Source organism: Lates calcarifer, linkage group LG3, assembly GCF_001640805.2.
Source record: "Lates calcarifer isolate ASB-BC8 linkage group LG3, TLL_Latcal_v3, whole genome shotgun sequence".
In the NCBI taxonomy this organism is placed as follows: domain Eukaryota; kingdom Metazoa; phylum Chordata; class Actinopteri; family Centropomidae; genus Lates; species Lates calcarifer.
This window is the reverse complement of record NC_066835.1, coordinates 19,086,599-19,099,769: the sequence shown is the minus strand read 5'-3', so window position 1 is coordinate 19,099,769 and position 13,171 is coordinate 19,086,599. Positions and strand designations below refer to the sequence as shown.

The window sequence follows — 13,171 nt, the reverse complement described above, 5'->3', positions numbered from 1 at the left end:
CAGAACGGACATGAACGAATGCAAATACATCAGCGCTTGGAGGCTCTTGTCTTTAAGTTCAGCGTTATGTTTTCAGTATGTGTCTGACCTGCTGGCTGTGTCGATGGCCTCCTGGTTCGGAGGCGGGACGGTGAAACACACTGACGGGACCATGGCCTCGTTCCCTGTGGGACTTATCACCTTCCACTTGGTCCTCTGAGAGTTGTCCTCCAGCACGCACTCCTCTCCTCGACTTATTGTGATCTGAGAGGAGGTGGTGGTGCAGAATGGATGTGGAGACAGCGAGAGAGAGAGAGAGAGAGGAGAGAGGGAGAGAGGGAGAGAGGGAGCACAAATGAAGTTGAAGGAGGGAGTTATGGAAAGATGGATGTTGGGAGTGAGGGAGGGAGCAAAGAGGAACAGATGAAGTTAAATCAGAAGATGTAGAAGTGAGAGAGAAAGGGAGGAAAAAATGATCACGAAGTCAGGGAATGGTCGGAAGAAAAAGATGACAGCGGTTAGAGGACAAAATGGATGGAAGAAAGGAAGAAAGCAAAGGAGGTGAAATCAGGGAAGAGAGAGGGAAAAACATGTAAACCAAAAACAAACTCATAATGCAACACAAAAAAACACAAACATTCATGGATTTTATGAAGTTAGCAAAAGCCCTAAAATGATGTGACATTAGAGAACCTGCCACAAGAACGATGTGGACTAAAAAGCTGCTTTGCACCTCTAAACTGCTTTTATTGTGAAAGCAGCAAATATCCTCCAAACTCAAAGAGAGGTTTACTGACACCTGGGCTGGATTTCTCAAATTCACCTGACCAGCAAAAATTCTGACATGGTGATTTGAGAAACCCAGCACACGACAAAATTAAAAACACAAAGAGTTTGGAATTAGAATCTGAAAAATTCAGATCTAAAAATAAACATAAGGCAAAGCCGTGAGTGTGGGAAAGAGTTTTAGGGCTGCACATTAAAGTCTACAGCTGTACTGCCTCCCCCACCCACCACCCTCTCTCACCCCTTCCCTGCACACACACGCATCAACTACATCAATAATGCAAAGCTATGCACATACAATCAATACATGAAATGTAGATTAAACGCTCAAAGCTGTGACTTGTTATCATCTGGCTGACTGACTGAGCCTCAGAGGCGTCGGCTTGTGTTAAATTCAGTTCAGTTCAGCTCAGTGGTTGCTACCTGTCCTTATCCACTGATCTGATCCAGATACAACTACTGATCAGTATCATTCTCTAGATAATTTGGATCAATGCAAGGTGGAAATTATGAATCATGTTTAGTTGTGGTCACAATGTGGTTTTATTCATGTTAAATTTCTCAGGTCAGACTTCATCACTGTTTAAAGCACATTAGTGACATTAGTGACAGAATGGTAAGCACAGACTTTCACCTCTACTGTGTCCAGTATTTTACAGTAACTTCAGTGTGTGTAGGTATTATTATCTACAAAAGGAAACTACATATCAGGTGGACACAGAGGATGAAACATCTTCAGATGGCACTTTCATATTTTCTGACAGAAAGCTTTTGCCAATTTATGCCTCAGTGCTGTTTTTTTGCTACTTCCCTATCGTCCTGCCAGTTTTACCCTGTTCAGACCCGGCACTGACGTGTGTCTTAGGTGAGTCAAACAAAAGCAGAAAGCTCTGAGTCCATTGGTTCACAACTGTTGTTAGAATATGTCTCCATATTCACCTCCCTGTTCTATATGCAAATAAACATGTACATCGTTTATGTTTGGAAACATCGAATTGTTGTTTTTAACTGGTGGGAGGCAGCAACGCTCTTCCCATGACTCATCTGCTAGAAATTAGGAGGAGAAGAATGAAGAAGTAGCAGAAGAAGAGGAAGAGGAAGAAGAAGCAGAAATCAAAACAACACGGGATGGGTCTATTCCTTGGTGTGGTCCAGACAAACCAAATTGGACCAGGACACATTTGCATACAGACTTCTAACAGTATGAGGCCATATGTGGACCAGACCACCTCTGAATGTGGTCTGAGTGATCGGATCTCAGGATCACCCCAGACACATGTTAACGCCAGGTATAAACAGGGCCTAAGACACGTTAACAGGGCAGGTATCAGACTCTCGGATTGTACGACTGACTGGACCTAAAACCAGCTGATAAGAGAGGGGCAACCACAGCATTAGTGTGTGCAGTGTAAGAATCTGAGGTGAGAGAGGGAGAATATAGGCAGCTATACCTGAACGTTTGTCTTGCCAGCCCAGCCGACAGACGAGAGGAGGGGAAGAGGATGAGGAAGAGGAGGGAGTGAGAGGGGGAGAGGCACAAAAAGGTACATAAGGGTATGGAGAGAAGAGGAAGAACACACAGGAAAGTGAAGGAGAGAAAGATTACTTTTGGTCATGTGCACTTTTGTCCAGACGTTTGGTGAATATCAGCACACACTGCTTTATTTTAGAGTTACTTTCAGCTTTTATTTTGATGCGGTAGAGAACCAAACCACCTTCCTCCTTCACCTGGATGCAACACCTCACACGTACAGTACGCCTCAGTGAACAAATTGACCCTGAGGAATCTAACACAGCAGGACTAAAAATAGCAGCATTAGGGGCAGCTGCATGTCCACGCCGAGCTGCTGGAGGTGCTGCTCGGTGACGGTGCCTTCAAAAGGGGATGGGACAGATGTATAATTGATCAGCTTTTAGATTCCCTGAGGACATCACAGCTGAGAGTGAGAGGCAGAGAGAAAAGACTTCACTTGTTTTTATGTGCTATATAAAAGTGGCACTGAGGGGAAAAAACAATGCACAACTTCAGTTGTCATCTCATCGGTTACTTTCAAGTGTCTTTTGGCTATTTTGAGGCTCTTACAAATCCAGTCGGAGAGAGTTTTCTGAGGAGAACAAAGGCAAAAATCATCTATTGTGAGAATTATGTCAGTGGATCATAATCTTTATTCTTATTCAGCCTCCAAACTGAGCACTGCGTCTTGTACTTGTCAGTTAAAATGAAGTGAAAACAGTTGGAGCTGTTACCAAAAGGAAAAAAAAAACATCCACTGCTGTAGTCTATTCATCAATATGGACCTCCTAGGCTGAGAAAAGAGTTTGTGTAGACGTTTTAATCAATCCACGAAGAAGAAAAACTGAATTTCACAGCGTGGAGGAAGCATCTAAAATAGAGCAGCCACAAAGCGGTTGTGGGAAGGGTTCGGAGAGGAAGTGCCGGGCGGAGAGGAGGCGGTTGGTTGTGAGGGTTAAAACAATAGAGTGGTGGTGAGGTCAGTGGTGAGCTGGTGCTGAATATAAACATTTTTAATCACGACCTTGTCCTGGAAGTCGGAGGAGCTCCTTCTATAAATGTTTGGCTGAAAGGTTTTTCAGTATCAGAAACTTACAGTAGCTATCTGCTGAGTGGTAAAGGACAACATGCACAACCCACATGCTCATGAAGAACAATACGTGGTGGGTGCCGTACCTCTATTTGTCTGTAGTCGCAGATGGCTTTGATGGGCGTGGTGGCTCCTAGGGTGCTCTCTGCACTGCGGGGGCGGAGCTGCACGACCGTCTTGGCCCGGCCCACCAGACTTGCCACAGTGCTCCGGTACTCAATCAGCTGCTCCTTCTCCTCCTGAAGGAGAGAAAAACATCAGACATTCAAACTTCTGGCTCAACAATTAATTGTACTGATCCTTGTAGAGATAGAAAATTAAAATGTCTTAGATATGGGGATGGTTAATTCAGTTCCTCCTGATGGAATCATGAATGTATGTTTCATTAAAATCCATTAAAAACATGTTGAGATATTGTTGACAATGTTGACTTCATGGTGGCTCTAGAAGAAAAGCCGAGGGATTTCCAAAGTCGTTGTGATAAATCATCTGAGAACCATGAATGTGTGCATGAAATTTCTTGTCATTCCTTCCCCTAGCTGTTCAGATATTTCAGCCTCAACCAAAGCGAGCGCTGCTGGTATTGCTAAAAGTATTTCTTTATGTCTTTTCCTGTGAGTTCTGATCAGCCTGTAGCCCCTGAGATGTGTGAACTCCAAACCATTAAACATTAACCTGTGTGCTCTTCACCCTGACAGTTAGAATTAGATTTCATTTCTGTCTTGGCCCCCAGCAGAGGGAGTCATTAAGGATTCATTACAGAGCGAGAAAACAGGGAGACAGGTGGAGAACAGAGGGAGATAAATGGAGGGAGAGGTAGCGACAGACTGAGACGGAGAGAGGAGGGGGGCGTTAATAACTTTATACATTACACCTCAGAAATGAATTTCACACTGAGGTGGCGTTCACTGCAGTCAGTGGTACTTTCTCCACCCGAACAAGTCGACTGACAAACACAGTTTATACAGTCATGAATCAAGATGCAGGTACATGACGAATTCTGGTTAATTACTACAACTACAGCGGCTAACACTGTAAAAAAAATTGATTATAAGAGAGGCACTGCTTTAATGGGCCTTCTTGGATGAGTCCGGCCAATAAAAAGCTAAGCTGGATGAGGTGTGAGGGCTCTATTGTTATTATATTTAGGAGGAAGTTTGTCTGTTCATGTAGAAGCAGCAAATATCAAGGGTGTATCTGAAGAGTGGCCAGTGCTTATGAAATCCAACAACATATAAAGAAGTCATTTTATCAGGAAACAAAGATGAAACAAAAACTGACAACGAAATAGGTCAAAAACTCAGAAACTGGAAAATCTTTTTCTCAGTCAAACCAAAAGGTTCAGCTGCCTGTTTTCTGTTGTGTCCTTCAGACGTATCCACAGTATCAGATCTCCCCTCCCAGTGAGAGATGGAGCACACGAACTGGAAACTTCATTAACTAGAGCTGGAAACTGATTAACACTCACACACTAACAGACGCAAACACACAGAGATGTAAAACACTGTTACACGGCATGTGAGTATAGACGCGTACTGTACAGAACGTAACAATGAGGACTGCACACGGATATGTGAAAAGAGCAGCTGTTTGTGACACACACACAAAGACACACACCTCTATGTTGAGAGGATATGCTCGCTGCTCTTTGGCCTGTGGAGCATTGCCCACACTAACTCTGCCATCTGCTTGAAGTCAGAGGTGTGTGTGTCTCTGTATGTGTGTGTGTGAGTAAGGTAGGTGTGAAGATGGCAGTCTCACAAATGTGCCACAGGGGGGATGATTCAGCAAAAGGTACTCTGTAACAGATTACTTCACCCTGTCATGTGATGTGCTGCAGTAACAGTCAGGAGGACACTGGTGCGTTGACACCTCAGACTCTGTAGCTGTGCTATGACTTGTTTACAATACGGCCTGTGTCATAGATGTTCCTGTTTAAGCCTCAGTCCAGGGTTATTTCTGAATATGTCATGTTTAGATTTGAAGTGTGCACACAAGGTGGCAGCACGGAGGCAAACACCCAGTAAACTGAGGATAAACAATCTCAACATTCTTTAGAAAACAAACAAACATTTAGATTCCATCATAAAAACATCAGAGAAAATAAATAAAACGGACTGATCCAGTCATTTTAGAGACACTGAGTGATGGGGAGGATTCAACTCGAGCTATTTCTATTCAGAATATCCAGGATAACTAAAAGTGGAGTTACAAACTATGCTTACTGCACAGAGGAAAAAAAGCTCCACTGGAGTTTAGCATTAAATTGTCTAAATCTGAACCATGGATTGAAGTTAGTAGCTCGTCTTTCTTACCTTTTAACTACATCCTTCAGATAAACCTGAGAGTTAATAGAAATAAGAAGATGCTAGAATATGCTCTTATGTTTTAAACTCCTTGGGCACAGCTCCAATAAATTAGATAAATGAAAGAACAGATACCATGGAGTCCTGCAGCAGGTCTTCCAGTTTGCTCAGTCTGCTGTTCTTGTCACAGGTGTACTGTCTCTTGATGGTTTCCTGCAGCTGACGCAGGTACGACTCACAGTCCCGAGCATCACTCATGAACTGACAAAGACAGAAATAAAAACATTTGAATGCAGCATGTGTAGATGACAATGAACAGACGTAGTGTTTAGAATTAAAACATATAAAAAACACATTTTTAAAAACCTCATATTTCGTCAGGACCACATTTACAGCTCTAGTCTTGCTCAACTAAAACACTTACAATAAATCGTTCTGTCTCACCTGGAAGTACCCGGTATTATCTTTGAGATGTTGCTCTACACACAAACAGAGCTGGTCCACCCACTGCCACTGAGTCTGCAGGGCCGCACTGTACGCCTGATAACATATGGAGACGAGAAAAAGCTCGTCACAACGCACTTACATACAAGTTAACAAAGGACGTACATGCAGGTTTTTAACAGAAAAATCACAAAAGGACCATGGATGGATGTTAGATGGATGTTTTAAGGAGGCTCCTGAGGTTTCTGGCCTGGACTATTTTTAACTGAGCAGTGATGGAGAATAGGCAGTGAGAGCATGTGACTGGTATAATAACAGCTGTTATCAGTATTTCACTAAATGTTCTATTAGTGATTGCAGTTAGGCACAGATCACAAACAAAACATCAAATGCAAAAAGAAGCATTTTTAACAAAAGCATTTTGTTTGAACTGTTCCCACAAACCTGACATCTTTAAAGGTCATTCAGCCCGACTGGATTAAATCATAAACTCACCTCCACAGTCTGTTTGGCCGGATGGTTCTCCAGACACAGGCGGCTGGCTGTTTCCTGGAGTGACCGCATCACATCTCGTTTGTCGTCCAGCTCTAACCTCATTTCCTGTGAACACAGCAGGGGGAGAAGGATGGTTGATTACTGGATTTTCATGGGGCTGGCCTGATGTAAAAATACCATCTGCGTGCATGCAGGGGAGCTTGTTTAATGTATGGATATTGTTTTTATTTCAATAACATCAGTGCTTTCTGTGAAACAGAAGGTCTATATCTTTCAGACTTGACAGAGGAAATAATCAGTATGTATCAGCTTCGCCCCTTGTCCTCCACTCACGCTGTATAATTCTCTCTTGGCGTTCATGTTGGCGTTGTTGTCGCTCCAGTCGTAGGCAATTTCCTCCTCCTCCCTCTCGTTGAGCCAGATCAGCTCCTCAGTGCAGTGCGACACAAACGCATGCAGGCTCTCCAAGCTCCGCAGGCGCCATGACGAATGTTCCTGTGGCAACCGCACAAACAAACACCATCGTCATGCTGATCAGCAGTGCAGAGAGAAATTAAAAAACAAAACAAAAAAACCATCCTGTCTCCTCTGGTGGTTTAATTATACTGCTGGTTTTGTTACATTTATAGACGAGAACTTTTCTAGATGGACACGAGAGAAAGAAACTAATAAAAAAACTAAGCAAAGACAGACACTGAAACAGAAGTGTCCCCTGAATGTGAATTACAGGCATTTATTCAGCCATTTCATGTTTAGATTTTTAATATAAGCTTCTTCATAACAAGGCATTAAAATCCAGCAAATCATTTCTTTAAATGATGGCTTTCACTGTGCTTCTTTTTTCTGTTTTTCTCTTTCTTTAATTCCTGCAACATATATAAATTGTTTTGTGAAGATTACTTACAGCTGACTAAGGACTACTATCTTCTATTTGAATTTATATATCCTACATATCTTTAATCAAATACTGGTTCTTTTATTTGAGTGACATTAACTGGATGTATCTTAAAAAATAAACGGCGTATAGAGAGTGGGTGAACTGACTGGAATGAAGTGAGAGAGAGAATCTAAAGCTTTTATAAAAAAGAACGCAAAGGGTGTTTTTATTCAAGAAATATGAGCAGGTGTGTATACAAACAGCATCAGGCTTTTACTGAACATGTAGCTGCAAAAATAATATATGAACAGACAAGAGTAAAAGCGAGAGAGGAGACAAAGAAATACAGAGACAGAGAGGGGAATTTAGGGAAAGGAGCAGATTTGCGTGTCATTAGCATGAGAGTCCTGTCATGCTATAATGGGATTAACTGAGGAAGTGGGGGTGAACTGGGAAACAAAGATGTGAATTTACTAAAAACACACACACACAGAACCACAGTTTCTTTAGTGGAGACTGACCAGTAGTTTGCAGTATTGGTGCTCCAGCTTGGCCAGGGTTTCTGAGTAATTGCTCTTGAAGTTAGGGGAAACTTTTGCCTGGAGGAGACGACAACAACGACACAGCTTCGTTACAAACAACTCACAACTCGGAGCGGAGAAATCTCTGTGTACATCGTGATGGATGCGTGTGTGTACCTCGTAGCTGCGTGCCTCCTGCAGGCTGCTCATTAGCTCCTCTACTGCAGTGTGTATGTTGTTGTGCTCTTGGAGGTTGTTTTCTACAGAGGGGAGGTCTGCGCCCCATTCAGCTCGCTCTAACAGCTCCTGTAACACACACACACAAAAAGATCAATAAATATAAAGGCTGTATCATGATGTTCTTCTTTCATCTTAATGTGCAGAGGGTAGAAAACAGCGAGCAGATTAACTGATAATGTCGGTAAAGTGTCACAGAGACTGACCTGTGTCTCCTCCACCCATCCCAGCAGCTCGTAGATGAACCTCAGGGATCCTTCGTCCTCTGATGAAGACATGGCCACCAGCTGGGAGCGGGCCATGGGTCGCCGCAGGAGCGCGGCTCCCACAGCTCCCACGGCCCCCAGCAGGCGTCTGCCCCAGTGAGAGGCTGCCGTCGGTGGCTCGCTGGCTGGTGTGCTCTGCCCCGGTGCTGCCCAGGGCCTGAGTGAAGTGTCCTTTCCTGTAGACACTGGAGCACTGCAGTCTGAGGGAGACCAGCTCCTCTTGAAGGCAGGACACTCTGGTGGCGAGAGACAAAAATATATAGTTACTGGAGGGGGGTAAGGTTATTTACTTGCCTTTATTTCCCTGGTAGAAAAGTGATTTTAAGCAGTGACCCTCTTTTAAAGTCTCTGACAATGAGAGCCGGAACCAAAAATGCATTAAAGCACATTTAAATGTGCTTTCAAGATGTCCAGCAAAGCACAAAACTGCCCTGACAGCTTGTCTCTAAATGCTTAAATTATAGGAGAATTAACAAAACAACAGAATGATGGTTTTCTGTCAAGTTTGAGGACAAAATGCTAAACAGGAAAAGGGTCAAATAAGGCAATTTGCAGTTATAGTTGCCGTCCTACATTAAAGGAAATCACGAAAACTGCAGTTTTTTAAAATGGCGGTTTTATTGTGTTTCATAAAACTGATGAGCAGCGTGCTGATGAATCACAAATGGATTTTCTTCATCTTTACACTTGGTTAACACTAGAAGGTGAAACACATTTAGCAAAACACAAAGCAAACTGTTGACCTATAATCGAGTTTAATGAGCTGTTTCTATTCCTGCTTATTGAATTAAATTGTCTATATTACACTAATTAATTATACAAGAGCCAGTTTGATAGAGCTGAACCTTCACTCAGGCAGAATTAATCCTCCCACACTCATTCACCATCAAACTTTTCTCTCCTGACTCACCTGAACGCCAGCTGCTCCACCTGGTAGTACTTCTCATCTCGGAGGACTTTGAGCTCCTGGTTGAGTTGTCTGATCAGGGACTCGCAGTCCTGCAGGTAACAGGCCAGTTCTTTCTCGCACTGCACTGCCTCGCCACTCTCCACTCGAGACATGTCCTGGACACCAGAGGATGGAGGACCTGATTGGGTTTTTGTTTGCTAGCCTTTTTTTGGTTAAGGTTTATGTGCTTGCTTGGCTTATTGTGCTGAGGTACTTTTTATGAGCTATGATGTTCTGAGGTTCAGTGTTTCCCCAAGGCATAGATTCAGCAAACAGTATGGTGAAACCACAGTAGGCCTTATGAGAGAGGCGGGCCACTGCAGCAGAATTAACACAGTGAGAATAAGAACATTAAAAAGAGAGATAGAGGTTTTTAGGGTGAGTTTGTGTCCATGTTAATGGGCAGAGGGGAAACTCTGTGTGTTTGCAGAAAGCAGGGAGAGTGGTGAGTAAATATTTATTGTCCCAGAAGAGCACTTGCTTTTACAGCTTGTACATATTAACACATTGTAAACTACTGTGGCAAATTATGCAACGTTTACCCAACGTAAACCGAGGTCCAGTGCGTGTATGTGTGAGGAAATTAAAGGCGTTTAAGATGAGAGAGGGACGGTACTCACAGCCTGGAGTGTGTTCTTGGCGAGGGTGAGTTTCTCCTCACAGTCCAGAGCCATGTTCTGGATCTTGTTGGCTCTCTGAAGCAGCAGCTCTAGCCTGAAATCCACACACACACACACGGGTTAAAGTGTCATGTCCCTGAAAATCACACTTGATTAGAAATTGAACGCAAGGAGTTGTATCAGCATTTTCCATTTAATTACATGCATCCTGCTGGAAATAGACAATTGAATGAACCTCTGTGCATGTGTGTGTATGTGTGTGTGTGTGTGTGTGTGTGTGTGTGTGTGTGTGTGTGTGTACTGTGTGTACCTCTCCACAGCCGGCCGTAGGGCCTTCTCTCTCTCCAGCATCTCCAGGATGAGTTTACCCCACTCCTCCTCCAGGTCATTGGGATGGAGGCCCTGAGGAAGCTTAATACGACCGAACTCTATCCACACCTGGACACAACACACACACACACACACACACACACACAGGATAAATATGAACTTAAAATCTCATCATGCTTCAATACAAGTGCAAAGACTCCATTACAGCAGAGTTATATTCATGAGTGATCATAAGTCACACCGCAGACAAACTCTCTGGTAACATCAGCTGAGTGAGAATAAAGGAGGAACTATTACTACTGTCATGAGTTTGTGTTCAATCAAACAATCTGCAGCATTGATAACAGGAAATGACTTCGCTTCAGGAGAGGAGTGTATGACTCAATTTGCACAAACACGTCAACACACTCTCTCTCTCTCACTGACATCCACACAATCCCCCTGAGCAGAACCCCATGATGCACAATGAGCTCTGCACGTGGTCCCTCTGTTCATTCTTACCTCCAGCAGTTTGTAGAGGTGTTCGATGTGACCTTTCTCGATCTCCTTAGCAGGGATCTCCGTCTCTTTGAAATGGACGTACTCGTTGTAAAGTGCCTGGAGGAGGAGAGAGGCGGGATTTGCTGATGAGCGTTGTGGGGACAGCATTAACGGTTTGTTTAAGGTCAAACACAAAGTCAAAAACCTGTTATCAGAGGTAAAAGCTTTGTAATCACACCCTCTCTCCCAGGGTGGTCATTAGCCAGTTTCTGACAGCTTCATTTTCCCTCCCTCTGTCTTTTCCCTCCATCTTTAGACATCGTGTCACAGCAGCGTTTTCTCACATTTTTATTTCCTCCTTTTCCAAGATAATTCCTCGTCTCTGCAAACTAATTCCTTTTAATCTGAATTCTTCTCTCTCTTTCTCACTCGCTTAACACCTCTGCCTGATGTTGTCCATTTTATTAAACCCATGTCCTTCCTTCCCTCTGTCCCTTTATTTGTTCTCTCAAGGTTTTACAGAAATTGCTTGTCAGCTCCCTTTCTTCCTGGCTGCACGTCGCTGATGGGACTGGATTCCCTCCACAGCCAAAAGTGTTTGCAAAAACGGTGTTTGTATTTATGCTACTGTGCAGTAATTTGAATTACAACAACCTAGATAATAAATCTACTGTTTCTGTACAATTTCCAAATGCTTTGGTGATACATTCTGGCTGATCCTTTAAACTAACGATACAGAGAGAGATTTGTGTCTTCAGTTTTCTCTTTTCCTCTCTGCTTTTGTGAACACAAATGCCTATATCGATTTAACAGAGAAGGAATGAGATACTGCATAGGTGATGAAAAAAATAAGGCCAACTCTAACTGCCTTAGCACAAACAGCTGTTTGTAATTTTAGTAGAATTACAAACATGATGAGTAACTACCGTTAAAGGGGCTGTGTGTAAATTTTCTCTGCACTGAACATCATTTCTTGCTGTGAGCAGGTGGCGGTGATGCCGATAGTAAGTTGTTGTGTTCACAATACAAGAGGTTCAAACGCACACTCTGATTGGTGATACTTCTTCATTGCAATCTGGACGCTATCGGAAAGTTTTGAGACGGACTGGACGGGCAGTGGCTAGCTGGTTAGCATGCTAATGTCAGTAGAAGAAAAGCGATAAAACTAGAAGCAAAACATTGGTGTTGCTTTCTACAGCTCTTGACGAGCACAGGAATGAAGTTTGATGATGAACTCCAAAAGTAAACAGTGCTAACAATGCTAACTTTAGCTTCACAACGATAGCAAAGAGTTACATGTAGCCCCTTTAACAAGGCAGCAGTTTGTGCACCCACCTTGAGTTCCACGGGGTTTTGTGGGAAATTCTTGTTGGCCATGAGGGCCATATGCTGGCGGCTCCACTGGAGCAGAGAGGAGAACCTGGACTGATACTCTGACCAGCGCTGGTCCACCTCCTGACGATGGAGAAGACGGGGAGGAGGAGGCAGAGAGGTGAAGCAGTTATTTCATTGTGGGGAAATCATGTCACAAATTCACAAACTGCAGCAGGTAGACTTCATTTTACAAACTGTGATTTATAATGAATGACTACAACACTATTTGAATAATTGCATCATTATGAGAAAGTTCCAGGCCATTACTCATGAAGCTGCACAACTGCAAACAAAATGGAAATAACATTTCCACTGAGAATAAGGACAAAAACAAAATATTTTAGAATGTTAATAGGAGGTGTAGCACCAATGGCTAATGCAGAAAGACTGCACTACAGTATATGTTCTATATGATCCCCAAAACTCAAAGTTAAACATATTGTTGCACAGAATATGACATACATGTGCACCGATGCCCTCTCCTCCCTCAGGGATCTTGGGGAAGGCATCGTAGATGGAAGAGACATATGTGATGACCGACTTCTCATCGGGAGAAGGAACGTCGACGTCTGAGGAGAAGAGAGAAAGGTGGAAAATTAAAGAAACAAGACTAAAAAAGGGGTTTCCAAATCACCTTTTGCTCTGAACTGAATCTAATTTAATGGATAAAATATCAACGGACGTAACCATAAAATACTTAGATGCTAAAATGTCTCCCTAAATTAATTGGATCTAGCATTAGTGATTTTGCAGAAACAGGGAACACACAGCGATGCTTCATGCTTGACTAGCGGGCACTATAGAGCACCATCAGTAAAAACATTCAACAGTGGCCAACACTTGCAGCTGCCAAATTAAGCTCAGAGGAGTCAAGAGGTCAACGTCAGCCAGAATGTCACTGCTT

The 13,171-nt window shown here is 43.1% G+C and overlaps 1 protein-coding gene across 1 annotated transcript in view; it reads right to left on the bottom strand.

The window, feature by feature from the left end:
• Positions 1–13,171, bottom strand: part of LOC108881930 (microtubule-actin cross-linking factor 1-like) — a 218,660-nt gene that overhangs the window by 85,749 nt on the left and 119,740 nt on the right. The window contains 16 exon segments of the mRNA XM_051068556.1: positions 89–243; positions 3,455–3,607; positions 5,810–5,935; positions 6,119–6,214; positions 6,614–6,718; positions 6,947–7,108; positions 8,012–8,089; positions 8,189–8,317; positions 8,455–8,671; positions 8,673–8,750; positions 9,425–9,579; positions 10,084–10,177; positions 10,394–10,521; positions 10,915–11,010; positions 12,229–12,348; positions 12,730–12,836. Of these exon segments, the coding sequence (XP_050924513.1) occupies positions 89–243; positions 3,455–3,607; positions 5,810–5,935; positions 6,119–6,214; positions 6,614–6,718; positions 6,947–7,108; positions 8,012–8,089; positions 8,189–8,317; positions 8,455–8,671; positions 8,673–8,750; positions 9,425–9,579; positions 10,084–10,177; positions 10,394–10,521; positions 10,915–11,010; positions 12,229–12,348; positions 12,730–12,836 (1,999 nt within the window).